Source organism: Crocuta crocuta, unplaced genomic scaffold, assembly GCF_008692635.1.
Source record: "Crocuta crocuta isolate KB4526 unplaced genomic scaffold, BGI_CrCroc_1.0 scaffold28, whole genome shotgun sequence".
Lineage (NCBI taxonomy): Eukaryota > Metazoa > Chordata > Mammalia > Carnivora > Hyaenidae > Crocuta > Crocuta crocuta.
Window position 1 is genome coordinate 930,277 of NW_027533256.1, and position 27,022 is coordinate 957,298.

The 27,022-nt window shown below is 55.1% G+C and overlaps 1 protein-coding gene across 1 annotated transcript in view; it reads right to left on the reverse strand.

The window, feature by feature from the left end:
• Positions 1-27,022, reverse strand: part of DLG5 (discs large MAGUK scaffold protein 5) — a 120,638-nt gene that overhangs the window by 19,102 nt on the left and 74,514 nt on the right. Inside the window, exons 8-25 of the mRNA XM_077746514.1 lie at positions 22,926-23,110; positions 21,251-21,376; positions 19,734-19,866; positions 19,173-19,300; positions 18,358-18,533; positions 17,902-18,005; positions 14,862-14,954; positions 11,833-12,852; positions 10,983-11,106; positions 10,508-10,652; positions 8,575-8,687; positions 7,840-7,929; positions 7,384-7,534; positions 3,579-3,741; positions 3,342-3,475; positions 2,556-2,702; positions 1,085-1,268; positions 350-498 (exon numbers count right to left, since the gene is read on the reverse strand). Of these exons, the coding sequence (XP_077602640.1) occupies positions 350-498; positions 1,085-1,268; positions 2,556-2,702; positions 3,342-3,475; positions 3,579-3,741; positions 7,384-7,534; positions 7,840-7,929; positions 8,575-8,687; positions 10,508-10,652; positions 10,983-11,106; positions 11,833-12,852; positions 14,862-14,954; positions 17,902-18,005; positions 18,358-18,533; positions 19,173-19,300; positions 19,734-19,866; positions 21,251-21,376; positions 22,926-23,110 (3,365 nt within the window). The remainder of the gene's footprint in view (positions 1-349; positions 499-1,084; positions 1,269-2,555; positions 2,703-3,341; positions 3,476-3,578; positions 3,742-7,383; positions 7,535-7,839; positions 7,930-8,574; positions 8,688-10,507; positions 10,653-10,982; positions 11,107-11,832; positions 12,853-14,861; positions 14,955-17,901; positions 18,006-18,357; positions 18,534-19,172; positions 19,301-19,733; positions 19,867-21,250; positions 21,377-22,925; positions 23,111-27,022) is intronic.

The following is a 27,022-nucleotide window of genomic DNA, read 5'->3' on the forward strand; positions in this document are numbered from 1 at the left end:
AAATGCCTGATGCCTGTGCCCGCACACAAGTCACAGCATTTCAGGTACACGCTGCACATTGATCTGCAGACCTGGGTCAGGGGGAAACCAGGAGAGGAGGGCAGCCCCCTGGAAAATGGGGCTCTGTGGCCTCAAAATTCCCCAGGCCATGATTGTAGGGAGCCTATGTGGTCCTGCAAGCCCTCAGGCGTTTTCCTAAGTCACCAGCATCTCACCATGAGCTTGTGGTTTGGGACCCAAGCAACAAGGACCATGGTCCCACCCTCTGTGTTTCAGAGCCACTCTCCAGGACCAGTCTCCTCAGGTCCTCCCCTGGCTCTGCGTCCCCAGAGCCCCTGGCCCCTGGTACCTGATGTAGAAGCTGTCACCAGGCAGGCCCTTGACCTTGGTGAACTCCTCAGGGCGGTACTGCACCTTGAGACGGACACTGTCCTTGGGCTTCAGCATCTCCACATAGACCTCCTCCACCGTCTTGCCTCGCACGTCCAGACTTCCATACTGCCCAAGGACAGGGGACTGAGGTCAAGGGCAGGAGCCAGGGGTGGCCGGGGTACCCCTGAGTCGGCGGTTGTGGGACAAGGCAGAGATTTAAGGTCCCCTTAACTGGGAATCTGCCTGCCTCACCTCTGCAGGTAAGGCCTAGTCCTCTGCCGGTGTCTGCTCTGCCCTCAGCAGCTTCTCCCACGAGAGACCCTGAGCTAGTCCCCGGCAAGAAAGGGCTATAAAAACATGGCGCTTCATCTCACTTACGCTACTTGTGTCTGTGAATGCCTGTAAGCCATCTCCCCCCCCACACGGGAGACCCAGCCAGAGGGAGAGAGGACGTCGCATCAGACCACAGTCCTGCTGCCCACACAGCAGAGCGTCCTCCCTCCCGCCTCCCTCCTGACACCAGTGCCCAAGCCAGGACCGTGCCCAGGTCCCCGTGACCCACCCCGAGGGTCCTCGCAGCATCCCACCCAATACCAACGGGGCCGCCAGGCGAGAGGCTGTGCTCTCTGCCTCCCATGCCATTTGAGATCACAGGAGTCCAGAGGTGCGGGTGGAGAGGGGTGGGCCTGCTGCTCGCCAGCTCAGAACTCACCTCAAGGATGAGGTCCCCTGGCACAAGGCCATCGGGGCCCCTAGCAGGACTGTCATCCTCCACCTCGGCCACAAACACCCCGTGCAGGTTCCCTCCACATAAATGCACGCCAAGCTCCAGCTGGGACTTTTTGATGAAGACGAGTCTTGGCTCCGGGGTCTTCTTGCTGGTATCTCCCACCATCCTTTCGGTTAGGAAATAAAGTTCCTCAGTCACACACACGCTGGGGAGCAGGGCATGAAAGACCCAACAGAGGCTAATGGCCAGACGGTTTTCGGCTCACTCCCTGAGGTCTCAAGCACCGGGAGCTGACTGGTGGTCCCATCCGGGTTCTGGTTCTAGTGACTTAGTTTACAGGCCAGCTGCTAGGGTTTGTAGAGGTGAAAACACCGCCCCACTTGAGAAAACCAGCCGGGGACCACGGGAAAATCAATGCCCCTGCTCTTTGGTCCAGCTGCCAGCCGAGAGCCACAGGCAGCGTCTCTCCCCACCTGCACGGCGCGTGTCCTCCTGACCTTGTTCTGCCAGAAAGGAGAGCCGGCCTCACGGTCCAGGGCCCAGCAGACCGCTCAGCAATGTTTACTGAGCAGCTTGTATGGCCCGGGGACCGTGCTACACCACGAAGAGAGGGCCCCTTGCCATCAAGGAGCTCACAGTGCAGTGAGGGAGGCTGAAGCACTGGCCAGCAAACCGAGTGGAGGTAACGGGGCAGTGACAGACACTGATGAGGGGTCCCAGGGGAGGGGCCGGCTGTGACTACAGCAGGCAAGTTGCAGCATGACGGACGCAGGGCAGAGAGCAGAGCTGGCCGCATCCCGGGTGAGGCCGGGGCTTGGTCAAGGGAATGGCTCTGTCCGGAACTACGAATGACCGCCATGTGCCCGGGCCCGGCGGCCCTCTCCCCATCTTCCCTCCGGCTCCTGTGCGTGCCCTACCTCTCCTGCCACGCGAGAGCTGACCCCTCATCCTGACCGTTCTTCACTCCCACCACTTGCATGGCTGACCCCTGCTCACCCTGAATGCTAACGCAACTGTCACAGCTCCCCTGGCACACTCATTGACTGCTCCGTCATGGCCCGTACTGGCTCTCAGCACATGCTGCACCCGCCTGGACACCCTCTAAACCCGGAGCTCCCTGGGGGCGACTGCTGGTGACGGCCACAGCCCAGGGCTGGGTGGGTGGGGACTGTCTAAAGACCATCAGAAAACGAGTAAATGAGAGAAGGAGGAAAGGAGGCAGAGCTAAGAACAAGTCAAATAGAAAGAAGGAGAAAAACAAGAAAGCGAGGAACGGTCGGGAAGGAGGGAGGAGGAGGGACTGGCATGCTTCCCATCCCAGCTCCTGACAAGCTGCTCTGCAGTCTGCAGCACAGGGGGATGCCACGGGGGGCGCGCCCGGGCCGCAGTGCTGACGGCCTGTCCACCCCGCCGGGCCAGGGAGCAGATGCGGGAACAGCAAGCATTTGCTGACCTGGAACTGGGGGTGCTCTGCTTGGCCGGGGGGGCACCGGGGCCCTCGTCCTGCTCCATCAGCGGGTCAATGACAGAGGGATGCTCCGGGCTGGTGGCACTGCTGCCCTGGAGAGTGGAGTGAGCACTGGCAGGGTCCAGGTGGGAGCTGGGGACGGAGGTCAGGAAGAGTAAGGAGGGGCACACAGTCCTCAGCCGTCCACGGCCTCCCCCTCTCTGGTGGTGACCAGGGCCGGGCTGCGAACAGGGACCAGGTCACACGGCTCTGAGCCCTGAGTTTGGGAGCTTGGACTCGTGTCATCCACCTGACAGGGTCTGTCTGTCTTCTCCCCATCTCTCTGAAGGTGTCGGCCTGGGGGCACACAGGTTCACTGTTCGTGCATCCTGCCCCACTTCGCTGAGCCGTGCAGTGCCGCATGGCAGTGACAGGCGTTCCCCTTCTCCCATGGGCTCTGCAGCCCACAGCTCAGGGGCAGAGACACACAGCTTCTGCTCATGGACAGAGGGCCAGAACACTCCGGAGGAGGATCCCACCCCTAGGCCTTAGCTCCTGGCTACCACACACCTGTGTGCAGGGCTTCCTGCTTCACCGGGGGACCCAGCCATGTGCTTCCACACCCCAGATATCTTGCTTCATATCTTCCTCTATATGTCCTTTCCCCCCAATCCACGGCTGGCTGGCTCCCCTCTTATGGCAGCTGAATGCCCAGAACGTGCAGCCGGCACGTTGGCTGTGCCATCTCTCCTCCCTCAGCCCAGGCGGCCCCCGTGGAGGCCAGGCCCTCACCTGGACCGAGAGTGGCTGCTGAGCTGGTGCATGTGTGGGTTGTACTGGGCCAGAATGGTGATAGTGTCACACTGCTGTCCAATGATGAGCCGGGCCTGCTGCTCCGTGGCGCTCCGCAGGTTTATGCCATTGAACTAGGAAACACCCAGGGCACGCTCAGTGACATGGTGGGGGCTGGGGCCCGGGGGAGGAAAGGCGGAGGGAAGGACAAAGTGCAGAAGGCTGGCTCCCACTTACCTCCAGTAACTGATCCCCATACTCGAGGCCAGCCTGGTGGGCGATGCTCCCCCCGGTCACCTTGGAGACATAGACTCCGCCCTTCTCTCCACTCACGATGGAGATGCCCAGAGGCTCCGAGCCCTTCTGCAGCTTGACATGGCGTGGCTCCTCCACATAAGGCCTTGGAAGAGAGCCAATGGTTGTGGGGACTCAAACACACAGGAAAGGGATGGGGAAAGTCCGAAGTCAGACATGCAATCGGCTACGCAGAGAGGGCCAGGGATCGCCGGATGCTCCTACGATGACACAGCTAAATGGGAATGCGATGACCCCACTCACAACAGTGATACACATTCCCACAACCTCATGCGATACAAGCACGACACCCCCAAATGGACACAGAAGCACCCAGTCCCAAAGACACAAAGGATGGGCCATGTGAAATACACACACTGATATACATGGGGAAAAAGCGCAGAGAGTTTCATAAGTTGAGAGATGCCTCAACCAAATGTACAGTTTACAAACCCCAGTGGGGCCTCTCAAGATGCCCCAAGAGGAAAAACAATGGCTCCTGTGAGGACAGTCACCCAGAAGAAACAATATAAAGTATCACTTTTTACATTTATCAGGATAGAGGATGACGTACAATGACCATGGAAATTAAGCCGCTGCAAACCCAAGCCATTGAAAAGGGAGCGGGGAGGCTCGGAGCAAGGCGGTGACCATGCAGTTGCCGGCCCGGGGGCAGCTGTCCACCGTGCCAAGGGCATGAGGGGCCTCGGGCAAGGGGCCTCATGTCAGGCCAACCTCAGACTCCTCAGGGAGAAAAACCTGGGCCTGGCGGCCACGGGCAGTCTCAGGAAAGATCTGTGGTGGCAGAGACATCTGGAAGGTGCAAAGAGTTAGAAAGAAAAGAGGGACTCTCAGGGAAGGATGACAGATGTCTGGAACCTAACAGAGAGAAAGACAGCCAGGTGATGCCACGTCATCCCCTGAGGACTATGCTGCCCGAAGCCCTTCTTCTCAGGACAAAACTGCAGCCAAAGGCCGAGGGAGGAGCCAGCCAGAACACCACGTCCTCGGACTTCCCTCCAGGGAGGGGAGCACAGGGAACCTGGGTGAGGGCAGACTCACAGGGTGATGGACCGAGAGGCCCCTGAGCAGTCCGACCTCTGCCACCCAGAGGCACAGCTGTCTCTCCTGCTCAGAGGGCCTCGGGCTGGGACCCCACTGCCCAGAGCTCGGTGCTCTGGCGATCTGAGACCAAATTCCTTCTTGACTCATCCCTTCACCTCTCCCGCCCTCTCCTCCTCCCAAACTCACACGGCCGCAATGCCCTCACTGACCCTGCAGCTCAGACGCTTCCGTCCCTGGCCCGCACCCTCGGTCGCTTCCAGACTCAACACATATCAGAGCACTAGCCGTCTGGAGTTATAACAACCCTGACCCAGCAGCCGCCACACCATCCGCACGCCCCCAGCCAGCCTTGGAGGACAGCACAGCAGGTGCAGGCAGATTTCGATTCTGCTCTGGGGCTCCTCATCCCCCACCGATCACCCTTCCTGTGTTCCACCCTCCAAAACCCACTTCCATCTCAATACAGCAGGAGGTAACTGAATCACAGTAAGAGTCATACAACAGAAGCCACAAGGCCATTATCAAGGACACGGATCAGGATTTGCCAACATGGAAAGACGCAGAAGGCCACATTGCGTGAGCACATGGGTGGGCGTAACCCCATTTATATCCATCTGTACACGTACACATGTCTCCTCACGTGTGGAGGGGTCTCTAGGAAGGGCCCCACCAAAACATTAACGATGGTGCCTCTAGTGAGGGGACTTGAGGTAATCCTTAACTCTTTCATCCCCTGAATGATCTCAACATCTTATGGGAGGCACAAGAATCTTCTCAGAATAAGGCTGCTTTGTGAAAGAGATTAATAAAGCATACTTCACCAGATTACAAATACCTTGAAACAAGTGTTTGTGTATAGAAAATAAAACATGTCTTGAAGCAACGTACATGCACACACTTAACCAAAGGGGAACAGACCATATCTTCGATTGAGATTATATGTGACTTCTCTTCCACCTTCCTAATTTCCCCCCTTTTCTATAATGAGAAGTTCTGACAATGTACATTAGAATTGGGGGGAAAGCAGCTACATTTTCTTCAGTCGGGCCACACGTGTTAAATTTCATGCCTCTAATGAGACCGTAAGCACCGTGCAGGCGGGAACGTGGACACTTTTCTCTCCCCAGAGCAGTGCCTCATTCTCTGTATGCTGCAGAACCGAGGGGCCATCTGACTGCAGGTGACAAGGCTCTTTCTGCCTCCAGGGAACTCGCTTCAGTTGTCATCTCGCTTCTCAGTGACAGGAGCTGGGCTTAAGGAAAACCACCCAGCAGACCCAGGACTTAGTGCAGGTCTGTGCTCCCGTGTGCATCACGTGGGTGAGACAATCCCAGAAGCTTCTCCCTGGCCCAAGGTGTGTGGGTGTTTAGGTATACGTCTATGCTCCATTTAGTATTTGCTAGGTTCTTACATTACTTGTTAGGTTGTTGCACAAATTCAGGCTTTCAAGTCAAACGATTTCCCTAATGCTGGGCCCACCCTGCAGGGTCCGTTCTGTGGCTCACAGCGACAAGGGCCCTCAGCATTTTGGAGTTCCTTTTAAGTGATACAATAAAGCCAAGTGTGAGTTTCATCAGATCTTCTGAAGATTAAGGATCTGGATAGGATCTCTTAACTCTAAGTATGATCTGGTAAATTCTACCCTGAAGAACAAGAGAGTTGGGTGAGGTGTGCAGAGCTTGTGGGGGTAGTGAGGGACCCCTCAGGGGAAGCACATGTGGACTGAGATCAGCCTAAAGTTAACCTGAAATCTCAGCAGGGTAGCCAGCATCTTAGAGTGAACCAATAAATGCCTAAGCTATACTTCTGTGCTTTACATACTTTTTGTTTCCCCCTGTGCTTTACATATGTTTTATTTCACAATAAAAAGCTTGGTGGGGGCGCCCGGGTGGCACAGTCAGTTAAGTCATGATCTCTCAGTTCGTGAGATCAAGCCCCAAGTTGGGCTCTGTGCTGACTGTGGAGCCTGCTTGGGATTCTCTCTCCCTCTCTCTCTGCCCCTCCTCTGCTCGAGTGTGCGCAAGCACTCTTTCTCTCTGTCTCAAAATAAATAAACTTAAAAAAAAAAAAAAAAGCCTGGAAGTGCGGGTGGTTCAGATGCAGGTGTGGTTCTGAGGCCAGAAAGCAAAGGATAAGAATGGGTCCTGATTCTAATGAAGGCAGGCTAGTCACCAACCACGGAACCACAGACAGTCCCTCCAACCTTCTGGCCTCAGGTGCCTTATCTGTAAAACAGAGCCGATGAGGATGAGGATGAGGATGATGCTCATGAGGTCTGTGAGAGTTTCCTGACTTATGACATGAAAGTGCTTCCTCGAGGGCCAGGGAAGCTGTGAATGGTGCCATAGCATCATCACCGCCAGGTGGCCCAGCATCACTTGCTGCAGCTCACGCCCTCTCGTGGACATTCAGGGGGAAGAGCCGACCTTCTCCCGGCTTTGCCCCCCACGCACACCTCCCCTCTCCTGCACCCCATGCCCGCAGGACTTCCTGGCGAAGTCCCGGGGCAGCACAGCACCAGAGAACACTAGGTGGCCCAAAGCAGAGCGGCCTGGCCCTGGGATCCACCCGCCGGAACCCACCCACACCCGCTGCTTCCCCCAACAAGCCACGGCCCCTGCAGGGACGCACCGCCCACTGCCACGCCCATGGCATGGAGCGGGGTCGAGGCAGTGCTGCTCACCTGTCCTTCCTCCGCTCCCCAAGGGCCGCAGGGTTGACGGCAATCCTGGGCAACGTGGAGGCGGAGGTCTGGGACTGGCTACACGAGGACAGCGTGTCGATACTCAGGGGTGACCGGGGAGGCGTGCTGCACTCGGAATGTGACAACGAACCTGTGGGAGAGGTGCCAGGTAACTCAGGCCGCAGCCTCATATCTCCGTTCTCCCGAGGCCAAGACCAAGAGGGAGACGGGATCCAGGCACACAGCCCCACACCATGGTCACACCGTATGGCCTTGAATTCAGGTGCCCGGCTCCACGTGGCGTCTCTATCCCCCACGTCACCAGGCTTGAGGCCGGGCTCAGCCAGCATGCACGGATTGGCCAGGACGAGGAGGAGGTTACCCACTGCACCCAGACACCGCATGCCACGAGGCCAGAGTGAGCCGGCCAGCAAGGAGGGAATGCCCAGCCCTCACCTCTGTCGGAGCCCACAACCGACCGCGGGTATCTTGGTGTTGACGGGATTTTAATGCGTTCCGCCTTGAACTGCAAGTTGCTCGAAGACCCTATGTTTCCATGAGGGGACAGAGCGTAAGGCCTGTGATTGAACACCGCCCCCGGCTCCCTCACCATCCCTTTAGTAGTTAGGAAAGAGGCAGAGTCCGGACCCATGCAAAGCAGGCCCTGCCACTCACCCCCGAGGGGGCCCAAACGTGCAACAATTCAGGAAAGCAGATATTTAACATGCAGTATTTGAGTAAACTCTGCAGGCCTGGACTCTTCCAGAGCAGAATCCCACAAATCTCACTCCCACCCCGGATCAGGGACAGTAACCCAAGTGACAGAGGGGACTGCTTGCCTCCACTCCACATCGCTGGAAGGGGCACCACCAGTCCCTGTGTGAGGGACCTGCCAGTCTCTCCCCGTGGGCTGCATCTCCCACAAGGGAACAGGACTACAAACCCCCAGAATCACTGATAAGCTCAGGACAGGAAGCAAGGCTCGTGGGCCAAGGGGTCACCTAGAACCAGCTTGTGGCTGGTAGGGAAGCCCTAAGAGACACAGAGGCTAAGGGAGATGACTGAGTGCAACACGGGAGCAGAGAAGGGCCCACAGGGGCAGGCCACCTGGAGGCCTGGCCACGAGGATGCAGGCAGAGAGGAAACAAGGCCTGGGCCCGCTAAGGTGACAAGGTCCTGTGGCACAGTTACCAAGGCGGGCGCTGGAGGGCAGAGAGTTGGACCCATGGGAGGCTCTCATCTCTGAGTAGTCACTGCCAGTCCTGTGGCTCAGATCCAGGCTCAGGCGTCCCTGGTGCTGGACGCTGCAAGAGAACCAGACAGGTGAGGCTCTGGGGAGGAAGACCAGGACCGACACAGCCACTGGGGAGACACCAGCAGCAGGCCTGGCCCAACGCCTCCCTGGCCCACGGAAGGGAGGTACAGGAGCCACCTGCCATTAGCTGGGGACAACAGACTGCCATGCTCAGAGGCATCATCCAGCGAGGGCCCCTCCTACGGAAAGGGCTGTGCAGGTAGAGGAGTGGTATGCCCACCTTGGCCCTGCACCAGGACCCGGCTCTACCGGGGAAAACAGGCCCTGACCCTGTCTGCGTCTGGAGTAGTGGAGTCCCTCCTCCAGGATGGGCGGGGGAGGCTGGAGGGGCACCAAGGACCTTGGACAGGGACCTGCACACCTCACTCAGGATGGCTGCCTAGGACGCTGGAGGGGGGAGAGCCCAGGCATCACCCACATCAGGCTGGCCTCGAATCAGGCCCAACGATGTCCTTTTCCAGCTATGTAAGGAGACCGTGTCTCTTCCCCACCTACAGCCTAGCCTAGGAACAACTCCAAACATTGCATCACAGCTGCAGGCTCTACAGGACCTGGGCCCTACAACCTGAGCTCTTCCCCTGACTCACTGTACCCGTGCCAAGCTCCCCGCTCGGTGCCAGGCCACCACACCATTCCCAGGTGCCTGGGCTGCGGCTCCTAAGGCCCTCTTCCTGGGGACTCCACCCAAGTCTTATGTGGCTGACCTCGTCCCAGCCTCCAGATCACGGTAGCATCCCCGCTCCGCCCCACCACAGGGCCCTCTCATCCACCCAATCTAACTGTCCACGCTCTTTCAAGTCACGGCCTAGCTGGTCGCTCCGTTCTACGGACTTCAGAGCTCCTCAGCACCAGCTGGTATTGTTCCTTTCATCTTTCTGTCTGCCTCCCACCCTCCGACATAAAGCCCACGTGGAAAGAAGCTCACTGGTCTAGTCCTCCGCTGTACAGTCCCCTGGAACTACAACAGTCCATGCCACATAGTAGGTGCTCAATTAAAACTTGTCAAACATGAGGCGCCTGGGTGGCTTAGTCGGTTAAGCGTCCGACTTTCGCTTAGGTCATTATCTCATGGTTCGTGGGTTCGAGCCCCGCGTCAGGCTCTGTGCTGACTGCCTGGAGCCTGGAGCCTGTTTCAGTCTGTGACTCCCTCTCTCTCTGACCCTCCCCTGCTCGCGCTGTCTCTCTCTCTCTCCTAAAAATGAATAAAACATTTAAAAAATAAATAAAAAAAAATCAATTAAAAAAAAAAAAAAACTTGTCAAACAGGTGAATGAAGGAAAGGGTAACCCTGAGCCAGTCCATTCCCTTTTTAAGTCTCAGTCTCCTCATCTATAAACCAGAGACAACGACAGTCCTTAGCTTGCAAGGTCACTGTGGCAATTAAATGAGACAAGGTAAATGCCTTTTCTTTCTTCTTTTTTTTTAAATTTATTGTGAGAGAGAAAGAACCAGCAGGGAGGGGCAGGCGGGGGCGGAGGGTGGGGGGGGGACACAGAGGATCAAAAGCAGGCTCTGTGCTGACAACAGAGAGCCTGATGTGGAACTTGAACCCACGAACCGTGAGATTGAACCAAAGCTGAATGCTTAACTGACTGAGCCACCCAGGCACCCCTTTCAAGCTCCTTGTTGGTGAGTGAAGAGAGCACCCTAAAGTTCACTCTTCCTGGGACCCCAGGGCTGCTCTAACCAGCCCCTTCTTGGCTTCGCAGGGATGCTTCTCTGCCCATGGACACTTTGTGCCCAGCAGCTTTACGTGCACATGGGTTTGGCCGGCCGGCATGCCGAGAAGCGGGGGGTGACGTCACATACCTGGGGTGCAGACCCTGGGGGCCAACCTCTCTGGGCACCGGCGGAGAGCTGCATGGGCCAACCCTGTGGCTACGCACGGTGTAGATGGGATTCCTCAGGATGGAGCTCACAGTGGTGCTCGGGGTCATGCTCCGGGGAACAGTACCTAGAAACGGGCCAGGTAAGGACAATCATCCCAAAGCACCCAGCCAGCTCCAGACCTGTGCAAGCTATTGGCTTGCTGCATCTATAAAATGGGAGAACTCACTTCATGGCTTCCTATTTCCCAGGCCGCTATGGGGAGGTGCTCTGAAAAGCTAAGAAATGTCCACGATAGAAGATTAAACATCTCAGACAGGGTGGTCATTGCTAGTTCTGTGGACCTCAGGGCTGAGGACACACGGCGGCACCTTGACATGACTGCCTCCACTCTCTCTGGGACGGCTCAGCCCTGTGAGCCCACCACAGACCCTCCTCCCCAGCCCCAGCGACTCACCCACAGATGCCCTGCCGGGGTAGAATGGGGGGTTGCTGTGCCGGCCGGGGTGCCCCGGCGAGTAAGGAGACCATTCCTGAAGCTCTGGGCAGAGCTCCCCACTGGCCGGGACACACTTCTGCTCCTGCAGAACCAAAGAGGAGAGACAGTGGCTGGAGATGGAAACGCACAGGCATCGGCAAGTCTGTCCCCTACGCACTGTCTCTCCCAGTCAGACACATGATGGGACAGTCGTCGCCTTACACACCTAGAAGGGAAGAACCTCTCTTGAAACTACTCTGGAAGGGAACCACAGAGAAACAATCTGTTCTCTCACGTAAACAGATGATGTGCAGGAGGTGGGCAGCACCGGTGCCTTGGGCACACGTATGTTAACAGCTCCTCAAAACCTGCATGGCTGTGCCAGGGTCTCTGTCTGCAGAGGGTGGCATGGATTTGTTCTGCAGCCCACAGCAAGCTCTCCCATCTGGAAACAACTACAATACCCACAGAAACAAGCTGGCCGCCTCACAGGCGCTGTCTTGGCTCCCCAGATCCTTCCCGGCAGGGCCATGTCACTTGCTTTTATTGTGCAAGTTCAAAAGCTTCTTGTTGAAAAAGTAAATCAAATACCATACGCGAGAAAGTGTTCCTGTCGTGGCGTCAGATGCCCACTAACGCGCATGCCCCCTACGTTACCTTCCAACCTCCTAAGGAGGGCTCCTTCCCAAGGCACCTGCCAGCCACCCTGTCCTCGGGGAGGTGCTTAGAATGAAGGCGAAGGAGCCAGGGCTGAATGTGAGGCTGGGGACAGAGGTTCAGGGCCCCTCCCCATGCCTTCCCCCGCGCCGACCCCAGGGTTGAGCTCCACCTCCAGGAACTGCGCAGGAATCACTACTGGAGCCAGCTTGGGCCGGAAGCTGGGAGCAGACTTTGGACGACGGCGCTTCTGCCCCAGCTCGTCCATCTTCTGGGAGGTGAGGTCCCCGTCGCAGGACTTCTTGGCAGGCAGATAGGAGGAGTCCCCGTCTCCTTCAGGGTAGTAGCTGGAAGCAATGCGGACTCTGGCCTTGCGAGGGGGTGAGGTGTGGGTGAGGTCCCCGGGGTCCGCGCCGGGGGGCAGTGCGCTCGGGGGGCTGGCGGACGGGGAGCTGCCCACCAGCGTAGCCTCAGACTCGGAGCTGGTTTCCAGTCTGTGCTGGAACTTAATAGAGTCGCTCCTCCTGGGAGGTTTTGGGGGCGTCAGAGGCCCCACCCTCTTGGAGGGCTGGGGGGAGTGAGTAGACCCAGGGCCTGGGAGCAGGTAGTCTATTTTGGGGGGAGTCTGGGGGCGTTTGAAAGTGTTAGGGTCAAAGATAGACTTTCTTTGCTTTGGCTTCTTATAAACAGAGAGCTTCTCGGGCCCTGCTGTGGAGCCGAGCACGGCCTTGGGCCAGGTCCCGCCGCTGCTGGAGCTCTCGGGCTCTGTCTTATCCAGGGGGGCCTCTGCCGCCCCGCAGGGGCCCCCCTCTGTGTCGAAGGGCAGCAGTGGTCGCCGGCTACGCACATCCACCAGCCCGTAGCCACGCTCCCCAGAGGTGTCTGAGCGGAAGGAGCTGAGGCTACGCTCGGAGGCGCTGGGACAGGCCTGGGGGGAGACTGGGAAGGGTCCTGCAGGGAAGGGCTTGTGCAGGAAAGAGCTGCTGCCTCCCGGGGGACCCGGCTCCCTCCTGTCCTCCAGCCTGTCCGCATAGAAGATGTCCGTCTGCGTGGAGTTATTGTGCTGCAACAGACTCCGTTTATTCGGGGCCTGGGCCTCGGGGCCGTGGGCTCGGACGCTCAGCATCTTATCGGAGTCCTTGATGTTCTCGAAGATGTTCTGGCCACTCCACGAAGAGCTCTGAGGGAACACCTGTGAGAGGGTTGCAGAGAGTGAGAAACAGCAGATAAGACCGCCAGGCTTTGTGCTGCCACCGCACGCCGGCCCTACGGGGGAGTGAGGGTCAGCAGCGGGCCACACACACCCAGAGACGGCTAGTCCAAGGTGCATGCGCACCTCTCCCTGACCAGGGCTCTCTCCTGGCCCCGCCCACCGTGAACCCGCAGGGGAGACTTTGAGCACTCTCTGCACTTTGCCTACACAATGCCCTGCCTGTATTTCTTTTTAATTGTTAGATTAAAAAGGATTCATTATTAAAAGTCTATATCATGTAGTACACTCACGTAACTTTAAATTATTCAGCAATAAAAAGAAATGAGCTATCAAGCCACGAGAAGACATGGAGCAAACTTAAATGCATATTACTAAGTGGAAGAAGCCAATCCAAAGAGGCACCATACTGTGTGATTCCAGAAATGTGACATCCCGGACAAGGCCGAACCATGGAGACAGAGTAAGGATGAGTGGCTCCAGGGACTGGGCGGGGGAGACAGAGGAAGGGAGCAACATGGCGAACACAGAGGATTTCTAGGGCAGTGAAGCTATTCCGTATGACACTATGATGGTGGATACACCTGTCCAAACCCACAGAATGCACAACGCCAAGAGTGACTCCTCATTTCGCCTACGGACTTTAATACTATTACAGGGGCACCTGGCAGGCTCAGTCAGTGGAGCATGCGACGCTTGATATCAGGGTCCTAAGTTTGAGCCCCACATTCAGTGTAGAGATTACTAAAATAAATAAACTTAAAAAAAATACTATTACATTAATATTGGTTCATCGATGGGGCGGCTGGTTGGCTCAGTCAGTTAACCGTCCAATTTCAGCACAGATCATGATCTCACGGTTCATGGGTTCAAGCCCCATGTTGGGATCTGTGCTGACAGCTCAGAGCCTGGAGCCTGCTTCAGATTCTGTGTCTCCCTCTCTCTCTCTGCCCATCCCCCCTCACTCTCTTGTCTCTCAAAAAATAAGATATGTTAAAAATATATGTATATGTACATATATATATGTACGTGTGTATGTGTGTGTTTGTGTATATATATATATATATATATAGGTTCATCAGTTGCAACAAATGAACCCCACTAATGCCAGACTGCTAACAGGGGAAGCATAGAGGTGAATATGAGAACTCTCTATACTAGTCCAACTTTTCTATAAACCTGAAACTGCTCCAAAGAAGTCTACTAATTTTAAGATAATTAATCTTTAAAAACATCTCTCAAGAAAGTGGAAGAGTCTATCTTTCTCAATCTCTATTATAAATCTTTTCAACTATGCAGAAAAGTTGAGGTAAAAGTACAACAAATGTCCATAAATCCACCATTTAGATTCAACAGCATCTTACCAAGTTGTCTGTACCTATCTATACTGCAGAACATTTGAAAGTAAGTTACAAAGATTTTGACATCTCGTCCCTAACAACTTTAGCACGCACTTCTCCTAAATAAGGCCATTTGCTTCTATAAACCCCAGTACCATCACTGTACCCAAGAAAATCAACAAGTTCTAAGATCACCAAATTACTGAGTCCAGATTCAAACGTCCCCCACTGTCCTCAAAATGTCCTTCATAGCTGTCTTGTTTTGCTTTTGTTTTAAATTTTTTTTTAAGTTTATTTATTTTCAGAGGCAGAGAGAGAGCAGAGGAGGGGCAGAGAGAGAGAGGGAGAGAGAGAATCCCAGGCAGGCTCCATGTTGCCAGTGCAGAGCCTGACACAGGGCTGGAATCCACAAACCGTGAGATCATGACCTGAGCTGAAACCAAGAGTCGGACGCTTCACAGACTGAGCCACCCAGGTGCCCCTGTTTTTGTTTTTAGAACAGGACCAGGCTTCATGCACATCCTGCACTTTGTGAATCAATACTCTTTTTCCAAGGGTACCAGGGATGCAGAGTAGCGGCTCGGGAGCTGAGCTGAGGCTTTGCCTGCCCTGCGGCCTATGAGAGCAGCCGGTGTGGGGCAGGGCCCTTACCTTCAGGAGGGAAAGGGTCAGGGAGTCCTGGCAGCTACGCAGCAGAGATTCACACTCATTCAGAGACTTGTTGTCCAGTGCAATGCCATTGATCTAGGGACAAACAAAGAGCTCCGTCAGGCCCAGCACCAGCGCAGGGTCTCTGCCAGCCCATTCTGGACAGTGGGCCTGGTTCTATACACTGCCCAAGTCTGGAGCTGGCAAGGAGAGAAAGCCCCTCCCCAAGAAGGCCTGAGGAATCCAGTTTAGCCACTTCCGGGGCAAAGAAAAGACAGAGCCCTACAATCATTCTCAGGGTAGGTGCTCGTCTGACTGGGACCAGAACACCAAGCATCCTGGGGAACAACCAGGCCCTACTGCTGCCGGCTGTGTGACAGAAGACCATGGCTCAGAACCCCTTCACTCCATCCCTGCCCCCTAGGGCAGGAGGAGACTGAAAACAAGATCATGGTGTGAAAGGCCTCCGTAAACTGTTCACGAAGGTCCTCACGATCCCTTAGGCCTGAACCTCTGTCCCCATTTCTCCCAGATGCATCCCGAGCTTTTACACACATGTATGCGCAACAATGAACAGTTGGACTGGGTGCATCCAGACCGTGGAATACTGCCCAGAAGGCAAGAACACACTGACAGGGCCCGCAGCCGCCTGATGGACCTCATGGCATCAGGCAGGGTGCAAGAGCCCATCTCAAAGGCCACATACTGTACAATTCGATATACATAATGTTCTCAAGATGACAAAAGTGTACAGATGGAGAGCAAATTAACTGCCAGGGGTTATGGATGGGAGGTGGAGAGCAGGGCTATGGATGCTCCTATAAAGGGGTAACACGAGGGGGATCTTTGTCCAGGTGGAACAGCTCTGTAGATCAAAAAAATTTTTTTGTCACTTAAACCATAATAAAATGATGTAGAAATATACATACGTGGTTCCAATATCATTCACCTGGTTTTGATATTATATAGTCGTGTAAAACATAAGCACTAAGGAAAATTACATGAAGCATACATAGGACCCATCTGTACTATCTTCACCATTTTATCTATTTTTCAATACTATTTATTTAATATCATAATTGCATTATTTCTGTACTTATTTCAAAATCAAAAGTTAAAAAAATAGGCAGAATGATTAGTTTGGAGTCATGGATTAATTTGGTTGTTTTTTTTCTTTATAACTTTTCCACATCTTATCATTTTTCACCATGACCATCTTGCTTTTAAATTCTGGCATCCTCCAAAATCTGCAAAACACTGGCAAAGATGTGAAGCAGTGAACTCCCCCACACACTGCAGGTGGGATCGAAAAGGCCACGGTCTCTTTGACCACAAGGGAAAAGATCATGCCAAACGTTAAATGCTTATGCCGACGGATCCGGCAACCCCCCACCCAGGAATTCACCCTGTGGGTCCCTGTGGAGGGGCGGGGCAACAGCCTTGCTGCACTACAAAGAGGTCCTGACTGTGTGCGGGTTAACGGGCTGAGTAGCTGTCCCTAAGTAATATGCAGTTACTGAGAGGACCCAGGCAGGTCTAAAGAGGTGAATCCAGAAGAATCTCCAGGGCACACGGTAGGAACCAAAAGATGAGGTTTGCAACTGAGAATATATGATCCCACCTGGAAAGGGGGAAGGGAAGGGGGAACAGAAAGAGGAAGGGAAGGGGGAACGGAAGGAGGAAGGGAAGGGGGAAGGAAGGAAAGTGGAAGGAAGGGGAAGGAAGGGGAAGGGAAGGGAAGTGGGAGATACACATGCTTTGAATATTTCTGGAAGAGAAGAGAATAAATTCTTATTAATGATAATTGCTATTGGGATGGCAACTGGGAGATGAGGAGTCTAGAAGCAGAGGAAGAGATTATCATCATGTGTGCCGTTTGTACAGCTGGGATTGTGTGTGTGTGTGTGTGTGTGTGTGTGTGTGTGTGTGTGTGTGAGAGACTTCGATCTTAATGAGTTAAGTCAGAAATACTAAATTAGACTTTGTAACCTTACCACATTCTGGGGGTCTGATCACCAGGAATGCCACTGGGTGTCCCCTAAAGGGCTGTACACACAGGTAAAGTTCATGGCAGGACCGTTTGCAATGGCAGAAACTCAAAACAATGTACCTGTTCACGATGGGGGCATGTTTTAAACTATAGATAACCACACAACTGATTACCATGAAGTGGATAGAAGTAATGAGGATTAATTTGGTATCCATGATGTGGAATCGGAGAATGATTTGCTTAAAAAGCAAACAAAAACCTGGGGCACCTGAGTGGCTCAGTCGGTTAAGCGTCTGACTTCAGCCCAGGTCATCATCTCAAAACTCGTGAGTTCAAGCCCCACGTCAGGCTCTGTGCTGACAGCTCAGAGCCTGAAGCCCGCTTCGGATTCTGTCTCCCGCTTTCTCTCTGCCCCTTCCCCACTCATGCTCTGTTTCTCAGTCTCTCAAAAATAAAAAAAGTTAAAAAATTTAAAAAAAAAAAAAAGCGAACAAAAGCCAGAAACCTTTATCTGTGTATATAGATCTGTATGAGAACATAGGGTCTGCTGGGAGCACATCTTGTGAGTGGGGGCAAAGATTTTCTCCAGGAGCAGGATGGAAGGGAAAAGAGGAGACTACCACTTTATACATTTCTGTATTGCTTCACTATTTTATGGCACATAAGTCTTTGGTGATAAAAGAAGAAATTTAAAAATAAATGGATATAACGTTTAATAAGATTTTTTTTAAATCACATGCAAATGATATCTTCTTTAAACTGACCTAAATACAGATTCATGTGCAGAATACAGGCTGTAGAGAAATACATTTAAAATGTTCATAAAGGTAATCTATAGATGGTAGCAATAAGAGGGATTCTTATTTTCTTCCTAAACTTTCTATTTTCTGATTTTCTACTATAAATGGAAACAAACTGTCAGTAAAAAGAAAAAGCTTGTTCACATTTAAAGAACAAGGTTAACATAAAAACTCTGTTTCACTACTTCCTGTTTGACCTCTCAAACGTCCTCTAACTGCCCACGTGGGACAGATGGCGCGGCCCGAGGCTTACCGCCACAATCCTGTCTCCCACAGCCAGGGACCCCTCTTTGGCGGCCGGACTTCCAGGCATCACGGCAGCAGCGTACACGCCATTCTCCAGGCAGATGCCACTGTCTGTGAACCACAGGGTGGGCGCAGACAGTCCCCAGTGAACCCCCGCGCCGGGTGCGAGGCCCTCAGGTCCTCCCACCTCGTCTTCAAGAGATAAACTTAAGAAGGGAACATTCGCAGACAGCAACCTGCCCATCCCAGCACCCGGGCTGGGTCAGACCACCCAGGGTCTCCCAGGGGCTCCGTCAGGTCTGGTCTGGTGAATCAAGCACCCAGAGGCCAGCAAGACCCAGGACCCAGAAGGGCCCCTGCTGGGGGTGTGCATGCACCGCATTTAACAGCATCAGCACCTCTGAAACACCCCCTCTGCACTGTGCCACCTGGGATGCCCCGCTCCCCCCGACAGGCCCACTACCTTTCTGCCCATTCAGGTTGATGTGCAGTGGCGTGACCACCTTCCCGCCCAGGGACTTCCTCCGCCGCACGACCATGTTAATGGCCCCCTCCCCATTGAGGAGGGCCTTGATGGCCTGCTTCTTGTCCTTGTTGATGAGGTCCACGTCATTGATTCTCAGCAGCCAGTCGTTGACCCTGAGGAGGGGCACAGCCAGGTCAGCGCCCGCGCAGCCCTTGGGACCAGTGGGCAGGCCCCCCTTCTCCAGTCTGGGGAGACGAGTGCCAGAAAGCTGTTGCCACACAGAGCTCCTCTCAGGAGGCTCAAGTAGCTACACTCACGGACGCTGGAGCCAGGTCGCTTGGGTGCAAATCCTGGCCCCACCACCTACTAGCTGTGTGACCTAGCGCCTCCACACCTCGGTGTCCTCATCTGTAAAACGGGGATAAGAGCAGAGTACAGACCTACCTCACTGGGTTTTAAAGATTACTGAATTGATTATACAAAGGGCTTAAACCAGCACTTCCCAAACGGTAGTTTATTCTCGTTGCTATTTCGTGGAACGGGCATGTGACGCACATCCTACACTCTCGCCCATACTGCCTGAGCCCTTTCCTACCTAGAAAAGTGAAGGCAGCACCTGGGGCCTGTGAAAAGGTCAGACACACAGGCCCTTGTGAGCCACAGAGTCTCCTTTAAGGACAATGTTAGCAGCTGAGCCTTTGAGTCTCCAGACCCTAGGGTACACTCACTTAACGGCCACCTGGATCCCTGGGTCCTATGCACTGGGTCGGGGCTCCCCTTCCCTCCAGAGCTGGGGCCTCCTCCACGCTTACCGTAAGCGGCCATCAGCAATGCTTCCTTTGTCCACTTTAGTGACAAATATCCCACAGTCCCCAGGCAAACAAGGCTCATTCACACCTTCTGCCATATCGAACCCAAGTGCTTTCAAGTCAATATCCTCCTGTCAAAAGAGCAGCAGCCACACACTTTACAAAGCAGTGATTAGAAACATTCCACTCTGAAACCTCAAGGCACTCGCTCCATTGTGAGGACTGCCCCTTCCCCGTGTCTGACGGGGCACTCGGTCCCCAGGTGAAGCCCTGAGCATGTGCCCGTCAGCCACTGCAGACACGCGTCCCTGCAGAAGAGCCCTGCTCTGCCCTCCGTGTACTGTGCCAGCGTCTGCTGCTGGAGGGGCCACGGACATCAGCCTGCCACAGCCCAGCTCGGACAAGGGCAGGGAAAGGATGCACGCACCCCAGCAAGAAAAGCCCATGCCCCAAAACTGAGGGCCGAGAAACTGGGGAACCCCACAAGGGGGGCATCCCCTCCCTCCCGTGTGCAAAACGTTCGCGTCAGGACAGCAGGCAAGCAAAGACATCAGGGCAGCTCACCGTCTCCCTTTCGAACTCCACAATTTCTGTTTCCCACTCCATGGAGTCTGTGTCAATGGCCGAGTCGTGGGAGCTGTGGGCCATCAGCTGCCGGAACCGGGCCTCCTTCTCCAGCTGGGATTCCATCTGCTCCCTAGGAACAGAGAGGGCCATGCGATGGTCCCCAGGGAGGCGACACACCCCACCCAAGTCACAGCTTGGAAGGGAAGAAGGCCACTGTGAGGGCTAGAGGGGATTCCTCTCCATCTTATCCTCCCTGCCAGCTTCCCAATAAATCTGGAGCCGCACACCAAGTCTTCTTAGATATCAAGGTGTTTTCGTGGAGGTTTTTCAGAAAAGACTCAAATTCTTCCCAAAGTTATCCAGGGCTTTAATGCAATTCCTTGAGAAATGCCAGCAAGACTTTTTTGTGGATACAGACAAGGCTATTATAAAATGTACAGGGAGATAAAGGTAAGGAATCAGAATAGCTTAAACAAGTCTGAAAATGAAAAATTACTTGGGAGGAATCACTCTACTCGATTTTAAGACTTTTTCTCATAGCTACAGTAATCGAGACTGTGCAGAATTGCAGGAAGAAAGACACAAAGATCACCGGGACAGAATGAAGAATCCAGAAATACCCCCACAAAGTAAGAGAGGTACTAAAGTACTTCAGCAGAGAAAAGACTGTGTTACCGAATGGGGAGGGAGGGAAAGCTGTCGCTCCATCTGAAAGGCGCTGCTTGAGCAAGCAAGGCTTGCACACTCACGCTCCTCACCGCCCTGCACCGCTCTATCAGCTTAGCAAGTTTCTCAGAACAGAGAGCCACTGCTTCTCAAGAGAGCCTCGTTCTACCCTACAGTGACAGCTCCTGGGTTCTGTCAATCTCTCATTTTAACTTTGATCTTTGTATTTTCAATCCACTGCTCAGGGTCACCATATCTCGAATCACAGCCCTGGGCACAGTGCTGTAACCGAGGGGAGGCTGTCTGACACCCAGGTCTCTCCCACATGGGTATCCACACGACACAGGCAGAACGGACTGCGAAGTGGTGGTCTGTCTCCTCCCGTGTGCCGTGAGCCCGCAGACATAGACCTGGTCCCCTGCTCAGCTGCTGCCCCCAGGGCCTCCCACAGGCCTGGCCCAAACAGTCCAGGCTCCCAGTAAATCCTTGTAGAGTTAGTTAGTGAACAAATGAGGTAGAAAGGTTATGAATGAATGAATGAATGAATGGACAGTACATGCTTGCCTGTCCCTAAATGGACTGCCTCTGAACAGAAACCTTCCTTCCTATGTGCCTTTGCACACGGTGCCTGCCCATCTCCGTGCGCTCACCAAAGGGCTGCCATCTTCCGTGATGGTCTAAGAATTTCTATTTAACTCTCAACATGGAGATGGCATTCAGACCCATTCTACAGACACACAGAGTAAGGCTCAGTGAAGGGACAGCCAGCCAGGCCAGCACGGGTGGCTGCCCTGCCCTGACATGAGAGGGGCCACCACACTCCCAGGCAGACGCCCACCCCAACATACTTGAGCTCCTTGAGCTCCCGGCTGACATCATTCTTCTGTTTGCGAGTGTCGTCCAGGCTGCGCAGGGCCTCGGCCAGCTCGCTCACTGCCCGGTCCCGCTCCCTCCGTAGGTTGTCACAGAGCGTCCTGGCAGAGAGGGCAGAGGCCAAGGTCACTGTGAAGATCAGGGGCAGAGGACTCACGGCCTATGGTGGACTGTAGCCCTAGCTCCCAAACACCCCAGGTGCCTGTCTTGCCTCCAAATACACAGGAGTATGTGAAAATCCGGAGGGGCAACCACCCAGGCCAACCCCATCCAGGGACAGAGCAGATACTGAGGACCAGGAAGGAGATACCTCCAGTTACTGGGCAATAGGCTGTGAACATCCAGTGCTCATCCCACTGCTCTGCCCTCAATGAGCCTGGGTGCATGCCCACCCCACCCCCAGCCCGCCAGGCAGGCCCCGCTATTCCATCACCTACCACGTACCTCAGAACTACCCACAGGCAGGCCTTTCTAGAGTTCAAGAGCTGTCCCCTGGCCCACAACTAGATAAAGCTCCCCCCATGGACAGGAGTCATGCCTCGTGCAGCCCTGAGCTCTGTGCAGGTGAGTGCAAAGTGCAGGCCTGACAACTCCCCAGCATAGGATGTGTGGCTCCTGGGGCCGCAGCGCCACCTCAGCCATTCAGAGAGAAGGCAGGGACAGGTGACTCGGCAGCAGGGGAGTGAGTGCTCTGGGTCACCTCCAGAACTGCATCCTGTCAGAGGACGGCACCTAAGGGCCGGTCCCCGCCTCGCCACAGCCCCCAATCCCTCCACCCGGAACCCTCACCTCCTGAGCAGCCCTGGCAGGCATCAATCTCTCCTCCAAACAACCACAAGGGATCGTCTGGAAACTCTCAAGGACCAAGTCACCACTGGCACCACCACAGTCCCTCGTGGCTCTGCCCCAGCCAAGAATTAAGGCTACGCTCCTGGGCTTCCCTTTTGAGGCCCTTACAGTGTGCCCTCAGGAACCACATCAGCCGCCTCTCCTGTGACCCCCAAGTCCATAGGCATGTCCCTGCCCTGAGCACATCACATGTCTTTGCTCATGCTTCCTCAGGCTGCAACAGCCATCCCCCTCCTCCACCTGGAAAACCTCCACTTATGCTCAAGTTCAAGCTCATGCTTTCTGAGGAGACGCCACACCTGTCCTTCCAGTGCCCTGGCTGCCCCCATCAGGGTGGCCCTGGAATTCACCATTCATACTGTGTCCCTCCCTGCTGCCCTGTCCAACAAAGCTGCTTGTGGCCCCCACAGCGCTGGCCCCTCGGGGGCATCACACCCATCTGGGAGTCCCCGGTCTCCCTGTATGCGGAAACTACGATCCTGGAACACAGGAAGTGCCCAAAGAATACCAACTAAAAGAATGTCCATTTCATCAGAAGTCCCCTAAGAGGAAAACCTGGCTTTGTGCTACCTCGTGGCAGGGGGAGGGTCTCGCCCAGTCTCCATGCACATGCAGACACCTAGGCTGCAGTGGACACTTCTAACGCTATGAAGCAAGGCCAGGCCACCACCTCAGGTGAGGGGAGGGACCTAGGTCACCCCCACCTTACCTAGACACGTGGCAAGTGACTCCAACCATCCCCAGAGACCCAGCCCACCATGGGGAGATGGGAGCCCACACCAGCCCAGGGGCTCCCTGTACCGGATGCTGTCCCGCTCTGCCACGATCTTGTCTCGCTCCTGGAAGGCCCAGTCCCGCCGACACTTGGCCACGTCCGCCTCCTGGAGGGCTTCCTTCAGTTCCTGGCACAGAGCCTTGCACTGCTTTCGAAGGATTTCAGCCTCCTTGTTGGCTCTCCCGGCATCCATTGTCACCGTGTCTTTCATCTGGTGGGTCAAGGGGCAAGCAGAGGGGTGGTTAGTGAGCCTTCAGGTGAGAAGCGCCCTCCAGCCGGTGCAGGGGCTGGGGCTGAGCCCTCAGGAGCTGGACGGAGGGAAACATGGGATCCCAGCCCAACACACCCCTGCTTGCACCTGCACCCCCGGTGACTCCATGTCCCACAGCCGTATTCAAGACACCTAGTGACACTAGGCAGGGTCCGGTCCAAACTCTCGCAGCCCTGCAGAGCAGAGCCTGGACCAGAACCCCAGCCCCTGTGTGTCGCGGCCACGGTCTCCGTGGCCCAGACGGAACGCCTTCCCTGGAGTACTTGCTCCAGGCTCCTCCTCCCTGCCACTCGCATGGCTCACATCGTGCACTGTGTGTCTCCAAAGAGCTCTCCTGTCAAAACATAGTGACACGAGGCCTGACTGCAGTGAAAGGTGCAGACGTCGATCACGATGATCCCCAAGCCCCCGGTTTTTGTGCTCTGGCGCACAAAGTTATTTTTAAATCTGAACATACACCAGTATCTTTGGTGGTGAAGTCCTGCATCTCTCAGTTTGTTTAAAGAGCTGAAATCTGAAGCGTTTGCATCCTGACACCTCCTCAAAGCATTACCTGCTCTGCTACAGTATCAAATCAAACTCCCCGAAACTCTTGTACAGAAAGCTCCTTCTGCATCTCCCTAATCCTTAGAAAACACAGGGAAAACGACAAAGGACACAGTGAGTGTCGACTGCAAGAGGAATCCCCACTTGAGCTCAAGGGCTTTCAGAAGCAAAACACAAACAGCACACAAGAGGCGGGCACTGCCGTCTGTGCCGGAATGCCCACCTGTGCGCAGGAAGAATAAGGAAGCAAACACACCAAGAAGGTCTCTGCTGGCTCTGCAGCTCACCCTCCATAGGAGCTGGACACGCAGCCCCTCTAAGACACCTTCAAAAGGATCCGGAAGTTTCAGACAACAGACGAGGATGAGGGCAATGAAGGAAAGTACACGGCGTCAGCTCACGATCACCCCTCCTCTCTCTTAGACGCAGGAGGAGCCGGAAAAAAGTCTGCACACAAAGTACTCCTTAACCCGAGTGACACGCCAGCTGGCGTGCTCTTGCTCAGACCTCACATTCCCCAACGTCGGCGCAAAGTACTTCGGTTCTGATTTTTTCCCACTTTTGTGCAGTGTTGGGCATTTGTTCAGTCTGCTGTTTTTTGAAAACTGATTATTGCAATTAAAGACGTCAAGAACATACTGTAATGAGTAATAGCTTTAATGCTACCACCTATTTAAACTTACACTTCACTTGCTGTTTTATGACACCTTAATATAGTTTTATGTAAGAAACGTGTTTCTTTCCTGAGGTGAGACACGGGAGGCCCGCCCCACGTGTCAGTCAGCTCCCGCCCTCTCCCCCACTGGTCATCTCCAAAATGAATTCGCTCCCAAAACACCGTTTCTGTGTGAGAAACACAAGAGGCACAAGACTTGGTTTTACTGAGGGGGAGGACAGTGAGGTGTCTTAAAGGCACAGTAGAACTGGGAGCGGAGGACCCTTCGTCTGATCCCCTGCTGAGATGGAGGAGGGTGCTCAGGGCCCAGGAAGTGGCTGGTCCCGGGTCATGCTCGTCCCCGAGGAGCCGAGCTCCAACCCCTGGTCTCCCGTGCTTGCTCCGGGGCTTCCAGCCTTGCCCCGTGCTACCGGCCAGTGCCAGGCCTTACCCCGCAACAGCACCCCCAACCCCTCCTTCATCCGCCCTGGGGGAGCACAGGACCACAGGCTCGGGAAGAGAGGGACTGGCTTTCACGAGACCCTCACCGCACCCCGGCACAGAGCCAACAAGAAAGGCCCCGCAGAGGCTGAGCAGGCCCCAGGGAGAGGGCAGTGCTCCCTGAGCAGACGGCTCGCCCTGAGCACGCTGGTCTCCTTGACGTGGACAAATGTGCCGGCCTCTAAGTTCCTGGAAGGCCCTCCTGTCCCCCACTTGTCCTCCGTGTCCGACAGTACTCGCCCCCACACGCTGCTCCCACCCTGTCCCCCACACTGAGCACAGCTCCACCGCACCACAAGTCAGAGGTACAGCAGGAAGGCAGGGACACGGAAGCCACTGCCAGACTGAGCGACCAAGCTGGCCTCTCTGTGGGACAGGAGCTCTGCCACAGAGGCCCACAGCGGCCCAGCGGCAGCCGGCTGCCCCAGGCGGTCCCCCCCCCCCATCCTGAGGGCAGGGAGCCTTCACTGGACCTGGGCAGCCAGTGGCCAGAGGCTGGGGCAGCAGCCCTAGAGAGGGAGGCCCCGTGGACACGGCCATTCTGGGAGGGGGAGGCCACAGAGAGGGCAGCATCCAGAGCCAGGCAAAGACACTAACAGGCCCCCCGAAGCCCTGTTTTCAGCACCATGCGCTCCAGAGAAGAGGGTGGAACAGGGGGGAGAAGGAGGTGAGAGGGGAAAAGGGTCAGAGAAGAGGAGGAACAAAGAGACGGAAAGAGTGTAGAGAACACGCCGTCGGTCAGAGAGAAAAGGAACCCCTTCCTCGGCTGAGTACAAGGAAGACGGCTCTGAGATCAGGGAGGCAGCCTGGCTGGAAGGCTGACCTCAGCTGACCCAGCCACGAGGCGGCCGCCAGACAGAAATGGGGTCAATCCCACGGGGCCTCGTCAGGCCACGGGGGAGATAAGACCTTCCCAACGGCCTCCCAGGGCCACAGACCTGGCCTCCCCTGGCCAGGTGGGGAGTGGTCTTGTCTGGGAAGCCAGACAAACTGGGGAAGGAGCGGAGCGTTTCAGCTCCGGGAGCCGCTGGGGCGGGAGCAGGGCTGCTCCTGTCCGGCCGGCTGACTCGGAACGGTGCCTAGAAAAGATTCCTGCCTCAGCTGACAGGCACACTTGACAGCCAGCCAATGCCCCCTGCGAAGGCCCAGAAACCGGGCTCCAGGCCGAAGGGCACACGGAGAGCTGGGAGCGAGGGGTGGGGGGGACGACAGACTGCCACCGGCCGCGGGCACCGCGGGAAGCAGGGAGCTCTCGCACTCCCCTCCAGAAGCGCCATCAGCCCTGAACCTCAAAAACCCCTCGAGGGGGCTGCTGTCCTACCAGCTCCCAGGCGTTTTACACATTCTCCCCGACCTTTCCGTTCAGTGACCGACAAGTCGCCTCCAAAGTTTCCTTCTTCTCTGGAGTGTCTTCCTTATTTAACACGCACATTTCCCCCAACAGGCAAGCTCTCAGATAGTGGAAGGAGAACACGAGGGATGGTTTCTCTGGGACAGCGCCCAAGTCCTGATACATTATCTGTGCTCATTAAAAACTCCTTCAGTGGGTCTTGTAAACATTTCATCAAATAGGTATTCCTTTTCATGAGGTTTTGGTCCTCAGGGTCTGGAGAAGTCTCACTCCCCTCGTATGAAATCGTGCCCATCTGGCCCACCTCTGCCTATGAAAACAACTACATAGTGCTCACCCTAATCCCAACAGGCAGTAAGATCCAGGCAGGCATAATAATCACCTTAACCATAAAATACACACGCAAATCATTCCTACTTTATGGGGCACTATTCTAAGTGTGTTTTCCACATGCAACCACTGGACCATCACAGCCACCCTGTGAGGCACAGCTATTGTCTCCATTTTGTAGATGAGGAAACTGAGGCCCAGAGAGGCAGGAGGTCCTGTGACTGAGAAGTGCTCCTCTCCAAGCACAGGGCCTTTGTCCCTTACACTCCCACAGTCCCTAGCGCCGTCTGGGCCTACGGAGGCATCACTGTCTGCAGAGACACGCCCGGGCCTTGACTGCCATTCAGGCATCAACCCGGCCTCGTGCTCAGTCTGGAGGACTCTGGGTCCAACAATCTAATACATGCTGCCCCCTGCCTACTTGCCTGACCTTTAACACCTTGCGTTTCTCCTCTCACAGGCCAGTCTT